General features: G+C 32.0%; 1 protein-coding gene across 20 annotated transcripts in view; it reads left to right on the forward strand.

Moving 5' to 3' along the window:
- The window catches only part of LOC145259895 (STE20-related kinase adapter protein alpha-like), an 88,517-nt gene extending 64,981 nt beyond the window's left edge, over positions 1 to 23,536 (forward strand). For all 20 annotated transcript variants that reach the window (XM_080117808.1, XM_080117804.1, XM_080117811.1 and 17 more), the window contains 7 exons: positions 240 to 363; positions 740 to 911; positions 4,123 to 4,227; positions 6,301 to 6,388; positions 8,456 to 8,567; positions 18,204 to 18,328; positions 23,246 to 23,536. In XM_080117808.1, the coding sequence (XP_079973934.1) occupies positions 240 to 363; positions 740 to 911; positions 4,123 to 4,227; positions 6,301 to 6,388; positions 8,456 to 8,567; positions 18,204 to 18,328; positions 23,246 to 23,319 (800 nt within the window). In that variant the 3' untranslated portion in view covers positions 23,320 to 23,536. The remainder of the gene's footprint in view (positions 1 to 239; positions 364 to 739; positions 912 to 4,122; positions 4,228 to 6,300; positions 6,389 to 8,455; positions 8,568 to 18,203; positions 18,329 to 23,245) is intronic.
- The last annotated feature ends 479 nt before the right edge of the window (positions 23,537 to 24,015 follow it).

Raw genomic sequence — 24,015 nt, forward strand, 5'->3', positions numbered from 1 at the left:
AATCAAGATCTCTCAAGACTGCCAAGCTTGGAGACTGATATTGGAAATCTTCAAAAAATGTCAGATTCTTGAACAAGGGAAATAGATGAGAAAATTGATGATGATGATGATGGTGATGATGACTGTTAATGCAAGAAATACACACATGCACACAACCACACATAAAATCCCATAATTTTATTAATATTGAAAAAAAAATCTTAATTTACTTTCATACTTGTTGATCTTTTTCTTTCCAGGTTCATGCAAAGATCTGTTTCATGCCTACTTCACAGCCGGCCTCCCAGAACAAGCCATTGCTTATATTCTCAAGGAGGTCATCAAAGCACTTGAATATTTGCACTCACGAGGAATTATTCATAGGTAAAGAAACAAAAGATATAATTTTGCTTGTTCTTTGGTCCGTGCATATCTTATTTAATAACAAAAAAAGATTAAAGGTCTCCTATTATATTATCAAATTTAAAATGAGTTATTCCCCTTGTTTTTAGATGATTAGTTAAAAATGTTCCATATTAGCTGTCCTGAATTAAGTAATTTTAAAAATAAATGGCAGTTAAATACATTATTATATTGCCAATAACATGGTAAAAAAGAATAACAAATGAAGATTGGCTAATGAGAAGGAAATGCTATTTAGGGCTGACTTTGGAGATCTTGCAAAATAACTTTATATATTAGACAAGATTGCAATAGATTATAAAAAAATGAAATATAATTTTACAACTTAATGTTTCAGGGCAATAAAAGCCAGCCATGTGTTAATATCAGCAACTGGACAAGTAAAGCTCTCTGGTCTTCACAATGCCCTATCGATGGTACAAGGGGGCAAGCGACTACGGAGACTCCATGATTATCCTGCCTCAGCTGTAAACACTTTGCTTTGGTTAAGCCCAGAAATTTTGGAACAGGTAATTCTAAACTTATAAGATTTCATGTTATCATTCAACAAATATATATTTCTCATGATATTTTTATCTTTTCCGTTTGAAAAATATTGCCTTATACCATTATATATACATAAGTTTTTCGATATTTTTATACCATTATGTATACATATTGTGAAACTCAGACAAAACGCAATATGACTCATCTGCATATGTACTTTTTTAACAGTTTCTAATAAATTAATATTATGTAATACACATTTATTATTAGTGTTAACAAATCCTATTGTATATACGCAATAATTTCATCTATAGAACTTTTATTATAATTATTAATACAATTAAAGAAGTTTTAATTTTAAAAAAATATATATTAGCATTTTATTTTTAAGTAAGATACTTACATGAAAATTTCCAGCGCCAAATAGTGTTGATGCTGTGAAGAACAGCTTATACTTTGAATTATTTATTTGCAAAGAATATAAAAAATTTAAACAAATTAAACACAGGGCTATTCGAAAGTGTGGGAAAATGAGTGCCTTTCGTCATCCTTTGACATTCTACCTAAAAGGTGTCTGTCCTACTCTTAGCTAGAATCATCAACCACCATAATACCAATTTAATTCAGAGGCCATCTTGCTTAAATTTCCCATATCATTAAATATATGTTATTAAAAATAAATGAAGTCGTTTATATACAATCATTTCTTTAGTATGGAGTGGGGGAAAACTAAAGAGTAAAATTTTGGAAAAAATTTTAATTCAATTTTTAGCAGTTATTCCCTATTATTAGAGTTATACTTATGGATGAAAACGACATTTACGAATATGCTTACAACCTACTTCAATATCAAAATTTAAAATTGTTTAGATATGATATATTTCTTTTCATGGCAGCTTCTGTCTAAATGAAAAACTATTTAGTATTATTAAACAAAAGTATGTGTCAGTATTACTATTTTGTAATAATAGCAAAATTTTCTGCTGGAATAAAAATAAATGGTGTTTATCTATGATTGAGATTTACTGCAGAAAAAAGATCTTCCCCGTAAGAAAGCAGGAATAATTTATATTTGCAATGAAATTAAAGCAAATTATACATTTTTTTCTTTTTTAACAACCTGAACGAATGCTAGAGAAAAGGAAATAGCTATTTAGTATGAAATATCAATATTTTAATATGGAAGCTATTTAGCTCTGAAGTAAATAATTTGGTTGACATAAATTTATATATTAATCATCTCAAGAGAAGGAGAAAAGAATGGAGACTGTTAATACTCTTACTTTCTATAGTTTTGTCTTAATAATTCAATTTCAAACCACAAACTTCAAGGTTTTCTCATCTCGAGTCTTATGTATGTTCCCATCTTTCTAAGATGTTTTCACACATCTAAGAATTCTTCTAGGATGCCCCTTGGCTCCATCATTATGGTCCACTTAATGACCCACACATGGCCAAATTAGATCCTCTTAATGATCCTCTTGAGCTAGTAATTAGAAAAAGTCACATGGAACAAGGTTACATGAATAGGGTAGCTATCACATATATGGTAATGCTTTGTTTATTCATCCGCTTAATGCTCACTGCTAAACAATTAAAAAAAAAAGTTGTTTTTTTTTACATAGGCATCTCCACTTAGCAAGGTCAAGAGGCCACTCGAGGATAAGGGTTAAAGAGTGTACAGTACAAATTGAACAACATAGTAATCATTAGTAATGGAAATTCGGTAAATTTGTTAACAAGTGGGACAGCTCATCAAGAACTTGTTTACGTTAAATTTGAAGACAACCATATTGTAGTCAGCTGGAAAGCAGGAAAACGGAAGACAATTCCACAGGTGTGCAGTTCTAAGAAAGAAGCTTTGTTCATGGAATTTACGTTTAGGTTTAGGCACAGATAACGAGTGGGGGGAATTATTGATAGTGTTTTCAGCTAGATGAGTGTTTCTTGTGAAAGTTTGGTGAGGGGGGACCATAGACTGAAGCTCAGTCGAACACTTTCCATGAAAATAACGATACATCAGAGACAAACTTGCTACATCTCTTCTGTGAGATAGAGGTTGCAAGGAAGAGAAAAGGATATTTCCTACGAGGCTACGAAGTCTATTTTGAACTCTATCAAGGCAGGACAAGTCCTTTCTAGCAGCTCCTGCCCAGATGTGGCAACAGTATTCCATCCTTGGACATACCTGGCTCTTATATAGATAGAGAATTGCATCAACAGTGAGATATCTACTGGATCGATAGAAGGATCCCACCATTTTTCCAGCAGCCTTGGCAACAGATTCGATGTACTTGTCCCATTTAAGATCAGGAGTAATGGTCAAGCCCAGAAGCTTGTCAAAACTTGAGGCCTCCTGAAGACGAGAGCCATTCATTTCAATTGATGCCAGATGTGGATCAGAACGTTGATGATGTAAAGAGAGAAGCTTGGTTTTAGATGCATTAAAAGTAACCAGCCACTCTTTTCCCTATTGTACCACGTGCTCAAGATCAGAGAGAGAATCGGAGAGAACTTGTTTGTTTACTGACTTAGATGTGCTACCATAGATGGTAGTCATCAGCATAAATGTCTACAAATGATGTAAGGATGTGATTTGGAAGATCATTAATGTGGATCAAACCATTAAAATTAGATTAAAACAAAAGCATGTAAAAATAGCAAATGCTAAAAGCTAAAAAAAAACTGCTTCTCAAGGCAATTCTCACTTTTTCTGCCCACTGCTTACACAGTTCTGTTATGTTTGAGATCAATCTCATATATAATTTGAAATTCACAAAAATATCAGATACACTTGCAAAAATGTTTGTTACTGCATTTGTACTTGCTCAATTTAAATACTCTCAATCCACCCAACTAGCAGCAAAGTCCCACCTGTTCACTGTAGACATTCCTAGAAGATTTTCTACTCTAATAGGTTCTTTCCTCAGACCTGTTGCTTTTGAAACGCCCTGCTTCCTGAACGTAACAACAAGCAGAGATTTAAATGTAATGTGAACAAACATCTTGTTAAGCTCCCCCATAAATCTGGTCTTTATAACAGTGGCTCCTTGCATTTCAGCCTTGTTTAGGGTAAACAAAATTTTCTTAAGAAAAATAAATTGCATTTTACATTCATTAAAAAAATGTTATTCTTTCATATTTTTGATTTTACACAATACTAAAAAAAAATTGATATCAATATATGAGATAATTATTTTTGTTCTATATTGTCTTTTGTTTTCTACCTTTCAGAACATGGCCGGTTATGACACTCGTTCTGACATATACAGTATTGGAATTTTAGCTTGTGAATTGGCCAATGGCTACGCTCCATTTGCAGATATGCCTGTTACTCAAGTAAAACATTTTTTTTTTCATCTATTTTTGAAAAGAAAAAAATTTAATTCTTTACTAGTTATGTATTGATTTTTGTTTATTGGGGAGAGGGGACTTTGAGCCATTCTAGGACAACTATAGCAAGTAATTGCCTGTCAAAGTCAGAAGGGATAAGTTTGACAAGTGTGTGAACTGAGAAAGTGGAAGAAGGAATCCTGTATGTCATGACATTAAATTTAAGGAAAATTTTTGAATCAACATGAAAATGGTTGAGCAGAATGTATAAAATGTGATCTTAAAATAAGTAGTTAAAACAAATTCGGGTTCTCTCTCTCTCTCTCTCTCCCTCCCTCCCTGTGACAATGGCTCAGATAAAATGAAAGAACAAGTTGTTGTAATCATTCATTAAAGGAAACTGGATAAGTTTCTTCTCAGCGCCAACAAGTTCCGGCCAAGATTCTTTATCTTTGTACAAAACTAAAACTTTGCTGATACTATCTTATCACTGTAGACATTTTTTATTTGTGTATATTTTTGATGGTGGGAGGAAGAGTGACTAATGTAAATAAAAAATTAAGTGATAAGAGAAGTAGTAGGAGGAGACAAATGATGTAGATAATTAAGAGGTAGAGTAGAAAGGAGATATGAGGTGCCTTAAATAAGTTTCCAGACTTTTGTACAAGCATTTAAAATTGTAGTAGACTCTAGAAAATTCAGTATGTTATTGTTATACATCTTATGAGATGACTAATTTTTATGATTGAAGGTTCAAATAAACAGTTACAGCAGGAATTGGAATACACCCTATTAAAGCCTGGTTGTTACACCTGGTGAGTTTCAAAAATGCAATCTGGACGTGAGAATACTTTAGAAGACTGATATGCAATAAAATTCTGTTTTAAACTTGAAAAAAATGCCATAGAAACATATAGAATGCTCCTAACTGCTTTTGGACCATCTTGCATGAGTCAAGCATCAGTTTTTGAGTGGCATAAGAGATTAAAGGAAAGCAGAGTGTGAGGGATAATGAGAAGTGTGGGAGGAGTAAGGAAGTCAGAACACCAAAATTAATTGGCCAAATAAAGAATTTCATGGGTAAAGATCGTTATGTGTCTATAGGGACAATGAGTGTGTAGTTTAATGTCAGTGTGGGAACTGTACACACAATTATTTGCGAGAAACTGAAGATGCAGAAGATTTACGCAAAGTTTGTCCCAAAGGTTCTCAGACAAGATTAGAAAGGAAGATGTTGTCATGACAGCAGGGAGATGATCGAACTGATCAATTCAGATCTCACAGTTTCTGACCTTTCTCCCTGTGACTTTTGTTATTCCCTAAGCTCAAGGAAAATCTTAGAGGCTGTTGTTATGAGACAATTGAGGTGATGAAAGAGGCTGTGATGAGGGTCATTGACACGCTCACACAAGAGGACTTCCATGAGGCCTTCCAGAAGTTGTTGGAATGATACAGCAAGTGCATTGCAGCTGGAGGAGATTACTTCATAGGGAATAAAGTTTTATGTATGTGCTATCAATAAAAGTGCCTGTATGAAAAGTTTGGAAACTTATTGAAGGCACCTCATAAATGAGAAAGTCTATTATGATAACTCCACACTTGTATCCTTCATCTGTTGTATGTTACTGCTATGCTTAAAAATATTTTCATTCTGACACGAATATCCACCCCCTAATTATACTATCTTTGGACAAAAAAGATACTATACTATAATCCTATTCCAAAGGTCAAGAACGTGCATTTTAATTAGTCACTTTTGTAACAGTAGAGTGACATCAGATAAACTTTTTAAAAGGGTCCTTTTTTTGCATTACATCTTCAGACATGGATGATCCCATCTTTTAAAAGCTGGGTAATGGGTGATAACGTATGTCCAAGCATAAAATTACTTTAACATATTATTATGTAGATTAATAAAATGCAGTTTATCATCCAAGTGTATTGAGTTTTTAAAATCATATAAATTTATAAGAAACTTTTTCTGCTTTTTTCTTTAAATTCATGTAGAATATTTTTTTATTTTTGAAATAATCACTTTTTTTTTTCTTTATTCCAATTCTTATTTATTTGTATTTATAGATGTTACTCGCTAAATTAAATGGTACTAAACCGGTTTTGTTGGACAGTCGGACTGTATCAGAGCTCAGTGGAGTTAACAGTAATACTGGTAAGAAAGATGTTTATTTTTTTTATTATTATTATTTTCAAAGAAGTGTGTGTGTGTATATATATATATATATATATATATATATATATATATATATATATAATTATAAAACTTAAATGACCTTGTTACGAGTGTTGTAACCCAACATCCAGTTTACGACTTCCGGTTGCGCATACATACATACATACATAAACAAATAATCAACGTGACAATAAAATGTATTGTTCTATTGTGTATGTTTTCAGCGTCCCAATTGTTTTTTTTTTTCGTGTTTAAATTATTCAAATAAACAATTGTTAATACTTTCTGCATTTTTTTTACATCATTCATTTCCATATTACGTTTAAGTTATTTTAACACAATTTTCTTACAAATAAATCTACTTTAACCCGTTGACAACCATAAGAGCATTTTACAACGGAGATTTAACCACCGCCTTCCCTTTTTTTTTTTTTAAATTTATTCTCCATTTTTTAATACACCTTTCTTAAAAACATACATTTTCTTCTACACTACCAACATGAATAAATAACCCCGAAAATGTTTTTTTTTTTAATTTATGTTACAAATAAATAATCAACGTGACAACAAAACATTGTTTTACTGTGTACGTTTTCAGCGTCCCAATTGTTTTTTTGCGTTTAAATTAAAAGATATATCAAAATTTGAAGTATTATGTTATCTGTTCAGTGCACATTTACTTATAAGTATGGCAAACCACTTATAATTCAATGGCTGTAAGTTTTTTTTCAAAAATAAACAATTATAAACATAACGACTCATAGAAATCTATCTGTATTCTTTTTTTCATTTCAATATACTTTCATAGAAATGTTTCTGTTATGTAAAAAAAACAAACTATTTTCTTTATGTCACAAGTGTCACGCTCATACATTAATTCCATAGCTAATATAACATACTGACCCAACGGGTCGTTTAGTATATATATATATATCTCACATGGATGACTGGAGACAATTTTACAATTTGTTAAAAATTAAGATGCTGCAGTGTCTATCATGCGGCCATCTCACAATGTTGCATCTCTATGCTTGTTTAACAAGTACTTACCCAAAATGTGCTCCAATAGAACTTGGTGCACTCTGTGGTGCTTGAATGTAAATAGCCCGACCAACCTGACTAAGAGCAAAATCTAATGCTTGTAGAGGTCACCAGATGCTGGAAAACTTTCTATTAGAATAACTTCTTTTTCTTGGATCTTTGAAATTTCCTCCCTGCACCGTTTCCCCTATTTTACAAAAAATTAAAATTTAATGTGAATCTTGTTGCAAAATTCCCAACTCAGGATGCTCTTTTTTAATCTTCTGCCTAATCACAGTGATAATGCTTATAACTTGATGTTAATAAGCATTGTTTGAGGTGCATAAAAGTTTGTTTTTTGTTTTAATTTTATTATAACTTCTTGAAAAATTTTATATCTGAAGTTTCATAAATATGAAGAAGAAAAGACTTAGTGCCGTCTAAAATAGCCAGGTGACTAGAAGACCAAGACTTATGGCAATTAAGAAAAAAACATTTTTTCAATAAAATATTTTCATATCAAACTCAATTTTTTTATGCAAAGGTTTTTCTGGTTCTTTCATACAACTATAGAGACAAAAACACCATTCCTAAAAAATATATAGTTTTATAGCAATTTAGTTCAATTAACAATTTTATGTCCAAATGATATATTAATTAAATAAAAAAATAATTTGACAAAAAAAAGTCTAAAAGAAAGGGCAAAACAAGATGGTAGTAAAAAGGTCAACATTGGTCTAATGGACGCTTTTCATTTCTGGGAAACCCTAAATCAACATCTATATTGTTTTGTTGGGTTTCATTGAATTGTATACTTGGGCGAACAAGTCAGAAGTAATTTTATAATTAAATTCTTCTTTTTAGTGTCTAGATTAATGATTTTTCTATCTTAGTGGTTCTAGTTGCAAATAAAGCATTTTCCTTATCAAGTTGAAGTATCCTCTTGAGCTCCTTCTGAAACCCTGAAATACATGCATTTATTATACTTTTGTAATTAGATTAATTTTGTAACTTTTTTTCTTTCAGGTTTTCGGCTGAACACAAATGTAGCTAAAGATTCCCCAGCTTACTTACGGACGTTTTCCTTTGCTTTTCATGGTTTTGTTGACATGTGCCTGGAGAAAGAAACTCACCTCAGGTAAAGAATTAATTTTGGGAAATTGTACTTTATAATAATAAACTAGTAGAATATCAATCCTTCTGCTACTGATGAAGAAAATTTATTCACTGAATTGAAGAGTTTTACACTGCTCATTTTTATATCTCATCATGAAGATCAGTATATTCACATATGTTGCTAAACCTTATTCCAATTTTGATCTAAATCCATTAAACAATGTCCAAAATTTAGGGGCATAAGCATAAAAGGTTTAAAAAAAGAAAGAAATTCAAATTTGCAGAATCTTACTTAATAGCTTTATTGTAAGTATGGATATAAATTTCATGTAAATTGGAAATATTTCAATTCTTACACAATTCAAACAGGTAAAAAAATATTTCATAAAATTACAAATCTTAAATTTTGTCAAATAATTATTTTCTAATCTTTACAATCCAAAGTGTGTAATTTTTATTCAATAATTGCTTATATATAATCTCTATATTGATAAAATTGTGTGTGTCAATGTGTGTTTCTACATTGACACACTTTCATTTTTTATCTATATATTAATACGATAGTGTGTGTTATTTTCTGTGTCACGCTTACATCCAGGTCGTTTAATTGTTATGTACTTCCATTTCTTGTCATCAATAATTTTACCAAGAATTCTTCATAAGTTTTGGTTTCGGTTTTAGCTGAAGGAACTCAAGTTATATATGGGTAACTCTCCAAAATTAGGGACCATTGGTTGACATGCATACCAAAAAATTAAAATGTGGATAAAATGTTTTTAGTGGTGTTTTCTGATAGACAGACATCTATTGCATGGTATGGTATTGGAAATTTTATAAGATAAGAGTGTGCTTGTTATATATGATGTCAAAGTTTACCAAGGACACAACTGACCCATGTAACATGGCCACCAAATTATTAGCAAAATAGACAAAGGACAGTTATCTTAACGAGGTTATTTCTTTTATTTTAGCATTATTATGAACTTATATTGCTCATTACAGGTTACTTTTCAGTTTTGAACCTTCGCCGAATGCGGTTTGGGTGCAGATCTCCCTCTGTCCAATGACCTGCAATGGAAATATTCAAACACAACCCAGTGCCACTGACACAAGGCTCACAAAAACAAGACAGTTCTCTAGTCATCACCTTATTTCCTTCACATCTAATACTATGCACTTTTCGTGTGGCTTTAATTGTTTTTGCTTGCATCTTCAGATCTGACAAAAAAGAACGATCTGAAGTAGTGTTCATCTTTGCTGTCCTGTGATTGGATATCAGCTATTGTTTCCATCATATTGGTTGGGACCTGAGAGAGTTCTTGCATGCTGACTTCCTTGCTTTGTTTCTTGTCTTGATAGACTCGTCTTCTTTTCCTGTTTACTCATGCAAGTTTCTTGTTTTCTTTCAGCTTCTCCCTTTGCTGCTGTTTGTCCTCTCTCCATTTCTTGCGCTGCTCCTCTTTGGATTTCCTTGTCGATTTTTCCAGGCCTTGTTCTGCTTTCTTTCTTGCCCACATTTCCCTCATGCGCATTTTTACACGTTCATTTGAATGCAGTCTTTTCTCGTCTGACTGGTTTCGCCTATATTCTTGGCTGTAGAGCTTTGCCTTCTCTTTATATTTCTTATTTTTCATAAGATCTTCCTTTATTCTGAGTTTGTATTCTCTACATGACTCTGCATTTGTCCTTTTCTTTTTATCATGTTGTGGCTTCCCCGATGCTGGATTTGGTTGGCACACATTCACATACTTTGTCGCTAATCTGGTGCTGTGGCTGGATGGCGGTGGTGATGGCGGTAGTGGTGTAGATAGATCTGACATGGCAGACACCGGAGTAGACATTTTCTGCAGGTAATGTGCTGAAAGGCAAACACAGTAAAAAGACACCGTGAATAAAACTCGTTCCCTGTGACATATGGAGTGAGACAGGGCTGTGTCCTCTCTCCCTGCTCTTCATCATATACACGAATCAGATCACAAAGGAGGCCAATTGAGACTTGAAGGCACTCAGCGAGCTTCTGTTTGCTGACGATCAAGCCATGATGACTGACAACCAAGTCAAACTGCAAGAGCACACAGACCAGCTCAACACATGCTGTGAGATCTATGACATGAAAATGAGCGTAATACCGAAGCCATGACAATCAGCAGAACCCAAGAGAAGCTCGAAATCAACATAGTAAACATGTTGTATAACACGTTTCTGTTATAAATTGTGCTTAAAGTAGAATTGTGTTAGTCTTTTGTTGTTTTTTTTAAACTGAAGACATGTAAAGAAATTATAGTAACCATTTCTTCATATTTTTATTTTTAATGTCGGAAAACTTTATGATATTTAAAAACAATAGAGATAACGTCTTTTTCATTTAAATACTCCACCTATTTCATTTATAAAGTAACTAATTGTACCTTCAAATAATTTAATTTAAAAAATTATTTAAAGTCTCACACACTTAGTGCGGTAAGATAACAGAAAAAAACACGAAAAAGAAAAGAGCAAAAAAAAACAAAACAATAGCACGCGGCGGTCTTATGTCCGTCTTTTTTCGCGGACCAGATCGTAAAGTGCAGAAGAACCGCAATTTTTTACACAAAAAGTTGATAAAACAAACTAAAATGGTCGATTGTTAAGTTAACATTTTAACACAAAACAGAATAATGTTAATAGGGGCATTTGCAACATCTAAGTTATTAAGGAGTGGAAAAGCTTATTAAAGAATTTTTTTTTACTTGTCCAACGTAACAAGACAGTTTCAGTTTATGTCCTGTGTAACAAGACACCAACAGTCAGGAACCGGATTGATTTGCTGTGTGTCCTGTTACATAGGACAGGAATATTTAAACAATCCCATTTTTTTCGGCAACCCCTATAAATTTCACAGCAAAACTCAGTTTGAAGATTACTTTAATATTCTACAACTTTACTTTGAACAAAAATTTGACTAAAACAAAGCAAATTTTTACGAATTAGCTTTTTTCCACCCACGTTTCTTCACGCTTTCACATAGGTAGTCGAACAGGTTTACGTCTATCTGTATACAAAACATACATTCCATGCTCAAAAACAATTTCAAATCACAGTATTTTTATCTAATTTTATACACATATACTTTCAAATGCATATTAAGAACGTTTTGATAGCAAAAGCTCACCCTGGATGGCGTAGGTGACGAAACACAGTCCAACGTAACACAATGACACTTTGAGTACACAACTTCTCGACGAATTTTTAGCCTTAAATGTGTAGACACTGAGAAAACTGCAGGGGAAACCCCTTTCTGGTGCTTTGTGTCAGTGCCCGATAAGAAAATAGTTCTGAAAATTTTCTTTTTGATCAAGATTTATTTACGATTGTTTTGTCCTACGTAACGCTGAAAAGTGGATACGAAAGATAAACATGAAGGCGATTTCATCATTTGCTTTTAGTTGATCGTTTTTGGTAAAAGAAAGGCACTCAATGTGTACACATATGCTTACACTTTTACCCAGTAACGGTCATTTTGTATTCCTGCCCGACTTCAACCCAAACCGGTAGAGAAAGTTTGTAGGTACTTTTGGACACTGTGCATTACGTCGGACAGTAAATCTTTTTGAGGCTAATAATAAAAGAAACTTTATTTGTGTGTGAAAATTATGCTATTAATAATTTGAACTAGTTAGGAAGCAGCAGTGTGGAAATATTTAGACTGGCTGCCTTTATTTGAACTTCAGTAGACTGGTAAAAATCCATGTGCACTCATGTCAACTTTTTCGCTTGCCATTTTCTCCAAAAAGTCGCACAAAAGCGCATCAAAGTCACTAAAACACACATCACTCCAATATTTATACAGTTTATTTAAACACCACTTTGAACTGAATAGCCAATCAATGTACCATGTTAAAAGCTATAAAACATGCAAAAAATGTCAAAAATCAGAAACAGCATCAGTGGCTCCCAACTCTGGAGAGTTACCCATATATATATATATATACATATATTTTTTTCATAAGTTTTTATTTTGGTTTCAATTCAAACTAATGCATCCAAGTCAAGTGGATAGTTTTTTTGTTTTTTTTTAAATCGCAACTTTATAATATATAAAAATTGATAGAACATTAACTCTATAATAATATATAAAAAATCTGCAAGAATCAAAATACCATATTTAAATGTACTTTACGACCTGGTTTTGCAGGGTGTTTGTACTAGCTTAGATAAAGGCCATCAACTCCCCATATTTCCTCCTATAACACAGAACACGCTAGGGAACATACAAATATCCGTGCATGAGGTCGCCAAGCTAATCAAGAACCTTGATTCCAGTAAAGCAACTGACCCTGATGGCATCCCAATTATAGTGTTAAAAAAAGCTTCAACCAGAACTTGCTCCCATACTTACAAAACTGTTTAAGCGCTGCCTTAAGGAGAAGTGCTTTCCGACTCCCTGGAAGACCTCATCAGTTTGCCCTGTATTTAAGAATTCAGGTGATAAGTCATCTCCCTCTCAGTACAGACCAATAAGTCTCCTGTGTGTTATGAGTAAGTTGCTGGAATCCATATTAAATAGAGAAATAGTCAACCACCTCAGCAGAAACAACCTTCTTAGTGACACACAGTATAGTTTCCGCTCTGCAAGATCTACCGCAGATGTGCTGACGGTTATATCTCACAGGATTAGTGAATCTCTTGACAAAGGCTTCCTTTCTAGGGCAATTGCTCTTGACATATCAAAAGCCTTTGACAAGGTATGGCATAAGGGTCTACTTCACAAGATTTCCAGCTACGGTATAACTGGAAATGTTTTCTCAATCATTAAATCATTTCTCTCCGATAGGCTCATAAGAGTAGTGGTCGATGGACAAAAATCAGAGGCCTGCAGTATTAATGCTGGAGTCTCTCAAGGGTCAATCCTGGGCCCAACTCTCTTCCTGATCTACATCAATGACCTTCCTAAACACATACTTAAATCATTCGTTGACATCTACGGCAACACATCAAAGGCTGTAAATGACAAAGCTCTCTCTGATTCTCTCTCCTCTGATCTCGAGCGCGTGGTTCAGTGGGGGAAGACGTGGCTGGGTACCTTTAATGCATCTAAAACCAAACTCCTCTCCTTACATCATCAACGCTCTGATCCCCATCTGGCATCAATTGGGATGGATGGCTCTCGTCTGGGAGAGGCCCCATGTTTTGACAAGCTTCTGGGTTTGACCTTTACTCCTGATCTGAAATGGAACACGTACATCAAGTCTGTTGCCAAGGTCGCTGGAAAGATGGTGGGATCCTTCTACCGCTCCAGAAGATATCTCACTACTGATGCAATTCTCTATCTATATAAAAGCCAAGTACGTCCAAGGATGGAATACTGTTGCCATATCTGGGCAGGAGCTGCTAAAAACAGCCTATCCTGCCTTGACAGAGTACAAAATAGACTTCGTGGCTCAGTGGGGGATGCCCTTTTCTCTACCTTGCAACCTCTCTCCCACAGAAGAGATGTTGCGAGCCTATCCTTGTTTTATCGTTATTTCCATGGCAGGTGCTCGTCTGAACTCCAATCTCTGGTTCCCCCCCTCGCCAATCTTTCACGAAAAATACCCGACTAGCCAAATCCACTGTGAAAAATTTCCCCCACTCTTTATCTGTGCCTAAATCAAAACATGGATTCCATGAACAAAGCTTCTTTCTTAGAACTGCGTGCCTGTGGAACTCTGTTCCGTCTGCCTGCTTCCCACCTGACTACAACTTGGATGTGGTCAAGTCCAACGTTAACAAATTCCTAATGAACCGCCCCCTTAAGTAAACACTTCATCAAATCTCCACACTAACGTAATGTACTTGCAATAACCCTTATCCCTGAGTGGCTTCTGGGCCTTGATAAGTGGTGACCACTGTGTAAAAAAAAAAAAAAAAAATACTTTTGCGGTTTCTACAATAATATCAGAGTGTCTCCATTTACACTGAACATCTACAGAATGTCAACATCAATATATTACATATGAATGAGTGCCCTGTGGAATTTCTACAGGTCCCGCTAGTTTACTATTAATTTTTGATTTACTGAGTACAAAAATGCAATAGCAGCATAAAATAAACTTTTTAAAAATCTTGTTAAAAATCTTGTTCTAAAATAGTGAAACGAGGAAAACTAATAAAAAAGGGAATGAAGGCCTAATTAGCATTTACACTCTTCTTCCTGATGCTGCCAGATCAGGCTGTCTAAAGGTACTGGCTGCCTAACCTAAAATGTACCAAACATTGGGGTTTTTTTGGTTTTTTTCCTTTCCCTTTGTAAAACTCAATCCTGTTCTGTAAAGCTTTCTCAAAAAAAAAAACAAGCAAACCGAACATCATAAATAAATATTTATGATGTTCGGTTTGCTTGATAAAAAGAACTTGAAACAAAGTTTTTTCCAAAATTACTCGATTCAAACCAAGTCTAGAATAAGGACTCTGGAAACGGAGATTCAAAGAGGACACTTCTCAATCGACACCAGTTGACATGTGTCATTTGTAACATAACCTGAATTGTTTGTTTTATTTGTTGATTTTGAATATTTAGGAAAGATTTTAAGAAAAGTGGGGGTTGAGGGGGATGTAATTTTATCTAGGGTGTGTTTTTTCTGGGTGGGGGTTTTCCTTTTTTTTTTTTTTTCTTCTTCAACAAAACTTTTCAATAATGAATGCAGAGATGATATTTATCAAGTAATTTCTTGTTTTAAAATGAGTTCATTCTCTATGATTATTCAATTTTGTTCTTTTTTCTTTAAGAAAAACAATTTTTTTTATGTAGTTTTTATCTCTTTATTGATTCTTATGTACTTTTTGTATCCCTGTTTTTACTCTTGTTTTTTTTTTTTTTTTTTTTTCTTGCTCATGTGCCCTTACTCTGAATTCGTAGCAGTAAGCTGCCATCAATGGACTTTTTTTTACCAAAACGGTCATTAACAATGTTTTTTGTTTTTTGTTAAAGTTTAACCTATTTCCAACTGATATAAATTATTGCGCAGTAAAAATAATTAAATTAAAACGAAAATCACTTTTCTTATTTTCGAATTATTTAATCACGTAAAAATTCTATTTTTTTTCTTGATTACTAAATTTTAAAAAGTTATTCTTACAAATTTGAAGGTTCTCATAAACCTTTGCATGGAATTTTTACTTGATTAAATAATTTCAAATAAAAAAGTGATGTTACCACACTGAAATAATAACGTTATTATTTAGGAAGTCATTCTTAACATGAGTGTTTTGTAATTATTCTATAATTTCACCTCGCAATTTAATAAACGAAAATATCATAAAAATTGAATTTGACTTGAAAATACTATGAAAAATTAGTGCAGTAACATATATATGGTTCTTGTTTTTGTTATTTCAAATTATTTAATCAAGTAAAACTTTCACGCAATTCAGGTTGTGTATGTTTGTTTACAAATGATACATGTGTTAGCAGTCAACCGGTGTTGATTGAGAAGTGTCCCCTTTGAATCTCTCAGCTTTCAGGATCCTTATTCTATACTTGGTCCCTCAGTTCAATGTTAAATAACCCAAAAAGAGTTAATATGCTGTAAAACAAAACAAAACTTCTCCCCTTCTCATATGCTAAACAATAAGTATGTGGCCAGTCCCCTCCCATATTTTTGTATTCATCACATAATCAGCACCTCCTTCCCTCTCTCTCTCTTTATTGTTTTGTTTGTTGATCTGTGTTTTTTAACAGTAAAACAAACAACAAAAACATTTGAAAGTATTAGGTTGGTGCAAAAATAACGTTTTTGTATCAGATATATACGTCAATATAAAACATTATTTTTGCACCAACCTAATAAAAAGACTCCAGCTATGGTAAATTAGTTTAAAATAATTTACTGATTAAAAATAATAGAAAATATTTTATCAGTTAAGTATATTTGCAGAAAAAAAAACTTGTAAGAATTAATGTCTTCAATAAGTACATTAATCTGAATTATTATTTGTAAATATAATATTTAAATGCCATTAAACATTAGCACCATTTTTAAATATAAACTTCCACTATAATTTAATTAATTATGACGCTTATTGAGATGAGTATTATTTATTTAATTATGACGCTTATTGAGACGAGTATTATTTATTCATTTATTTATTGCGGACTATTATCCTTATCTTTTAGTTGTTGTTTTACAATATTTCGGCCAACTATTTCTCTGGGCTTCGTCAGATGGTTACCACGACGGGATAGAAACTCTGAATCTCCCAACTGCATTCTCAGTAATTACTGCCTTCCATAGTTGTCGTCTCACCACATTTTGGCCAACTAAGCCTCTGGCTAGCTTTGGGTAGAATTGAAACCTCTATCTTCAGATAATGCTCACCTGGAGCCCTAGCCACTGCACCACGGGCCTCAGAGGGGCAATGGATAGAGACGTTGAATCAATGGAAATATGTAAATATTTTTCAGTTATGACTAAAAAAAATCAGTAATATTTATAATTGAAAAATATAAAAAGAGTTGTCTCTCTTAGACCTAAAATTTTATTTCTGTTTCTATAAAGTAAGAAAAAAACCTATAAAAACAAATAAAAATTAAAAGCTAAAATGACTTCACTGCATCTCAGACAACATACAGCTAGTAGTTATAAACATAATGACCAGTGAAAAAAGGAAGATAAGAACAATTTAAAGTTGATGTGCGAAGAAATGCTGTTTATAGTAACAAAGGCAGTTGCATATATGCAAAAACGATATTCTTAGACCATAGGTTTGTGGTTTGGGGCCTGAAATATCTTTACTTGCCACACACATAAACAGAGACGACCTGGTGATGACAAATCCTAATGTTGACTCTTTCTTCCTGGATTTTCACCAGTGCTGTGTTAGCCAAGTAGCAGCCATAATAATGCTGGATGTCAGACCTGCCTATTATGAGTAACTCTGCTAGAAATCAGAGTTTCAGTATACTTCTAATAATACCGTGTCATGAAGGATCTCTTTCGAATGTCTTGTAGATGATATCATCCATTTGTGATATAATGAAGTTTAGGTCATACCTAAGATCTACAGATTTTTAAATCTATCTTTATGCAGCTTGCAATATTCATTCAGCTTATGGAGAAGAATTTCTAAAGTGAAAGAACATGCCAAAATTTATTTACAAAATTCAGAAACAGGAATTTTGCCCTTAAAAAGGAAAACCAATTCGGACGTTCCATTTAGTTTGATATAACTTAAAGAAAAGTCTGCAGTATATGTTGAAGAATTGCAAATTAAGCTTTCCTCAAACCGTACAATTTGAAAGGTTTGTAAATTTTGGGAAATGTGTACCTCATTAATTTTAAGCCAAACTTAAATCACGAGTTGGAATCTGTATGACACTCATTTTCCAAGTTTTGAAACTTTTTCAAGTTGTATTGCTGACTCCATACTTCATGAAACTACTGACTTAGAACCTCATTAATGCACTTCACATCATAGCCAAGGGTGTCAAAATTTTGGAAGCTGTCTATATAATTCAATGATTTTTATGCATACAAAAGTACTTTTTTCTTTGAAGTTCTTTAAAGACTTTTAATGTTGTAATACTATATGACAATGTTTCCCATTTTTTTTTTTTTTTTTCAGAATATTTTTGAACAACGTATGTTTGTGCACATACACCTGCAATGTATCTAATCATTTTTAATGTTATCAATTGCAGAACAACCACCACAAATTTACTGAGCCATGCATTTCTTAAGGGTCTGCGTCGTAATACTACTGATGTACTACCATCCCTTCTACAGCCTGTTAGCCCGCTCACAGATATTAGTAAATTATCCAAAGGTATTTATCTCTCTTTTCATCTCTCAAGCATTTAAAAAAATAATCTTGTTAAGCCTCATCATCAAACATTTTCTCTGTATCCTGCAGAATATTTTCTTAACTGACTCCAAGATCTTTTGTTTCTTTCATTACTTTGTCTAACTGACTGATTGGTCTGGAAGTTCAGAATGTATGGTATCGCGTCATCTTTTTAGTGATTGACTTTTTCTGCACTCTTCCACCATTCCTTTTAGACAAGAATATTAAATGCACACAGACCTTAAAAATATTACCATTAGTTAATATGCTGTATTGCCTCTTTAAACTTATGAAGAATCTGATTAGTTTGTAGAATTGCATTGAAAAAAATGTAGAAGCTTAGTGCCCAGTCTCAAATGTTTGGAATAAATATAATTCCATTTTAATGTTTCGTATTGCATTTGTTATTTCACTTGTTAATACTGATATGCAGAGTTGTCTACCCTGCAATCATTTCCTCCTCTTATTTTCATTATTTGCAATCGTTCATAAAAATCCACCCAGTCTTAGAGAATGTCTTCTTTGCGATTATTGTTTTATTCATATCCTGAATGATCCAACTTATATTTTAAGGTTTCGCATTTAACCTTCTTAATGCAGCATAATTCCTAAAAATCATATATTTTTATTTGATTCGTATTGCCATGCATATGTGTTGTATTCCTCTGAGGACTCTGGTTCATTTTGTTCATTGGAATAAAAGGTTGGCTATATAGTTCTTACATTAATTATCTTGCAATTAATTAAAGAAACACGGTTTTAGAATAATAGATTTTATTCAACTGGTGATTGTTTCATAGCTGACCAGTCAAAAGAAGAGGGGAAAAATGGATAGTCAATTATGTTTGTTAATTTAATTTTTTAGTTTCTCAATTTTAGCAAGATTTAATTTTGCTCTTAAAATAACATGCAAATTTTTTTATAGTATGTTCAAGTTATATTCAAGTTTTGCAGTATCTTTTGCTTATTAAATTGTTAGGTGAAAGTATAGAATAGTTACAAAACACCCTTTCCTCCCCAAGTTAAGAATGGGTTTCTAAATAATATTCTTATCCAGCACTGAACAGTACATTTTCTAATATTGCTAATATCATGCCTGATTCAAGGTTACACCAAGATTGATCTATCTTCTCTCATGAATCGTGTCAGCCCCAGAACATGTGACGTCATCTCCCTTGGCCTCGTCAGTTTTCATTCTCATGACTTGATCCCTTGTATGATCAGTGTTGGAAATATTTCCTGTGTGAACGAAATAAGTTCAGGGAACATCTGCTAAACAGCAGAATGTTATCATTTTCGATCAAGTGATGAGTCTATCAAGCACATGTGATGATGCATGAAAGTGAAATGATATGAGAATAGTTTGAGATAGTAAACTGAATTGAATGTTAAAAGATAGTACAATAGTGCACAATAGAATTCATAGTATAGGTTTGGCTCCAGACAGATGCCAATGGGCCTATTATGAATATTTTAAAATTATTTTAGAATCCCAGACAGGGATCGCCAAAGTTTTTTAACATAGAGGCCATATTGCTGACTTTTTAGAGCTATGTGACCCCCCCCCCCCAAAAAAAAAAAATGACTTGGAAGTATTCTATACTGTTTTGCTCATTTGCTTTTTAATGAAACTCGTTCTTCAAAACGTCATTCTTTTAATCATTTTAATCATTAAACAGAAAGAAAAACCACTATTTTCACACATTCACATTTTTGAAATTTTTCCTGAATATTTTTACGTTTTCCATAAGAGTTCTGTGGACTTTGGTAGGCTGAATTTGACCCGTGGGCTGTACTTTGGGAACCCCTGGCTTAAGGCAAGATATTGATGGATCTACAAGAACTACTTGCTCTCTGGGCAACAATTGATAAAGTTGTAGCTTTCTTTACAGAAAAACAAATAATTCTCATTTTTGTTAATTTGGAGAAAAACAAAAAGATGATTGCCATGATGTTATCCTATATATAATAATTGGATTGCAAAAATTCCCCTCTGTACCAAATTAGCATAGGTTTGCAATAACAGATGTCACATACAAATTGAATATGTCTAAACTATTATCCACCATCTTATGTAACTGTAGAATGCCGTTTCATATTTATTTGTTATAACAAAATCTCATAATCTATCCTAGGAGCGCCATCAACACTATCGTCAAGACTTACAGAGGAAGTAGTTTGTATTTTTCCCTCTATTAAAAAAGTACTCCCACTGATCCCACTCAACACTGGGAAATATTATTCACACTACACATATACCGCCCAGTCTGCCTTCGTAACTGCCTTACGAACTCATACACATACCATTACCTTCCCTTTTTCTATTAGAAAAACAACTTCTCTCTTCAACATGAAATTGTTTTTTTTCCTTTCTTCAGCACACCAGCACACTTAGTTAAACATATAACAAATGCATGCACAGAAATATCTACACAGACAGTTATTTTGAAGGCCCGAACATAACTCAGGAATCAAACACACATACAGAGAGAGAGATAGAAAGAGAGAGAGAAAAATAGAGACATAGAGATTGATAGAAACAGATACAGAGATAGAGACAGGACTGTCCAGTTTTATTTTTTTTTGAATTTTTTTTTAACAAAACATTGAATAAAAGTTTGGGATTCTTCATTTTCCTTTTCTTTTTTTTTCTTTTTCTTTTTTTTTCTTTTTCTTTTTCTTTTTATTTACTTGGATTTGCTATCATCACAAGTTTTAGTTAAATGTACATGTTAAATCGTATTTGTACTTAAATTCGATATTGCTTTGCTAAAATCCGGTAACGAGTTACAACACCCAAAAGGCGACCACACAAAATGAAACAATGATTCTTAAGGAAACGAAAACGAAAAGGCACTGATTTATTTATTTGATACTTGGATTTTGAACCGGATGTTACCATGTTTTATTCAAATCTGAAATAAAAATGCAACATTCTGTTTTCTGTTTGTGTAAAAGTTTTATTTTTAAAATAAAAGAACTTTTTTCTTTAAAGCTCTTTACTTTTTTGTTTATTTGTGCAAAAGTTTTAATTTTGAAATGAAAAAAAATATTCTTATTTCAAACTCTTAATTTATATTATTCATTTGTTTACTTTTTTGTTTATTTGTGCAAAAGTTTTAATTTTGAAATGAAAAAAAATATTCTTATTTCAAACTCTTAATTTATATTATTCATTTGTTTACTTTTTTGTTTATTTGTGCAAAAGTTTTAATTTTGAAATGAAAAAAAATATTCTTATTTCAAACTCTTAATTTATATTATTCATTTGTTTACTTTTTTGTTTATTTGTGCAAAAGTTTTAATTTTGAAATGAAAAAAATATTCTTATTTCAAACTCTTAATTTATATTATTCATTTGTTTACTTTTTTGTTTATTTGTGCAAAAGTTTTAATTTTGAAATGAAAAAAATATTCTTATTTCAAACTCTTAATTTATATTATTCATTTGTTTACTTTTTTGTTTATTTGTGCAAAAGTTTTAATTTTGAAATGAAAAAAATATTCTTATTTCAAACTCTTAATTTATATTATTCATTTGTTTACTTTTTTGTTTATTTGTGCAAAAGTTTTAATTTTGAAATGAAAAAAAATATTCTTATTTCAAACTCTTAATTTATATTATTCATTTGTTTACTCGTGAAAATGTTTTTTTTCTATGTACAGTGATATAGTGGTGTCACCCATTTTATTCCCTTTTGTTCGATATAGGGTTAGAGAGTATTCATATAACTAAATGGCAATCCTGCTAATACAGAGAGAAAGAGAACTTTGACCTCATTTCATTCACACGTCCTTTTTTTATTTTTACACACAAATACGTCATAATGCAAAATACCATTTGAAGTTTAAAACTATTTGTCTGGGGGAGGGGCGGGGGCTACTACCATGCAATGCCGATTAATGGGTCCTGCTAGTTTGATATATTCCAACGTTGAGGAAATTTACTGTGTACGAACATAGTCAAAATTTTTAATTGAGAAAATAGCAATAAAAAGGTTATAGGAATTTGCTTTTGTATAAGTATGAAAATAATTTCCTCATTAAAAACCAGTTGTATAATAAAATGGATGAAAAAACAGAATATCGAAATAAATGATGAAATGAGTACTTTGTGCTTTTCATCTCCATTATTAAAGAGGGAAAAATAATTTTTAAAAAAATAAAAATCATTTTGTAATTTAAGAAGATGAGGAGTGGGGGGGGGGTCTTTTTCATGACAAATGTAATAGTTGTCATCATCATCACTACCAGCAACAACAAAAAAATCTAGTTTTAAAAAATAATAAATGTATTTAATTATCAACAGAAAACCTTTGTTACTCATTGCATTTTATGCAGTTTTTGTGTGCAAACATAACAAAATAATGAAACAGAAGTTATCATTTTTTATTAAAAAAAATTTTCATTGAGTTACTTTAATTAATATTACTACTGATAACAATATTAAGAAACCTTTTTTTGTATATGTAATAAAATAGTAGAACCAAATTATGGAAAATCATAAACATTTTTTAATAAATAAATATGCAAAAGAAGTATAGTCACAACTGAGTTTTTCTATGTATTTGGAAATATTTTCCTGTGTGATTGAATTAATTAAACCTAACATGTTTTGATATAAATATAGTTTGGATAAATGAAAAAAAAATCTTTTGCATTTATTCATTTAGAAGAGTCATGTTATTTAGCATTTTTGTTTGGGGGTGGGGGTCTGCAACTTTGCCGCTTCTGTGCTAGGACTGCCACTGTCTTAATATTTTTTTGCTTGCTTCAGCATTAAACATCTAAAATCTAAACATTTCAATGAGATTTAAAAATAATATTTTGAGGTAAAAAATAAAAGAACAGGAATTTAAATTTTGTAAAAATGAATAACTTTTTTTTTTCTTATTTCAGTTGAAGATCCAAGTATTTCTGAGATATTACAAAAAACCCAAGATATCAGCATGGATGACGTGTGGATTTTCTGACAGTATTTAAAGACTCAAACAAGACATTTTTTTTTTTTTATTTCCCACACCCAGAGCAATTTTTTTTTTTTTTTTTTGTAAACTGATATTTCCCTTCTCTCTAATTGTATATTATGTTGTTGTATAAAACTGACAAGAAATTCTTTTGTCTATTTTTCATGCGAATATTGATTTTTTTTTTTTTTTTGATGGAATAAAGAAAATTTCTAAATGATGATTCAGTGTTTTTATTTCTACTTTTCATGATTTCATTTTCCATTTTCAAGGAATGATAGGTTATTTACATGAAGCAATGTTACTTTCATAACAAGATTACAATGACAGTTAAGTCATTGTAATCTTGTTATGAAATTAGCTGCAAGATTCTATGGGTGTATTTGAATGCTATGCTAGTAAAATATACAAAAATACTAGGAAATGGAAATATCCAAACATCAATCGGAAATTTCATTTATTCCATCTGTAAGAGAATATCAGTACTCATGAGAGCACATGATTTGAATGTAAAAAAGACTAAAGAGTTCTTTGTCGGTTTTATGCAATGAAACGTGTTTAAAAGAAGGTTTGCTACCTAAATGTGTGTCTGTGTATGTATAATATATATATATATATATATATATATATATATATATATATATATATTATACACACACACACATATATTATTTATTTCCTCTTCAGAAGGATAAACACCAG

This window comes from Euprymna scolopes, chromosome 35 (genome assembly GCF_053919585.1).
Source record: "Euprymna scolopes isolate OS-2025 chromosome 35, ASM5391958v1, whole genome shotgun sequence".
Lineage (NCBI taxonomy): Eukaryota > Metazoa > Mollusca > Cephalopoda > Sepiida > Sepiolidae > Euprymna > Euprymna scolopes.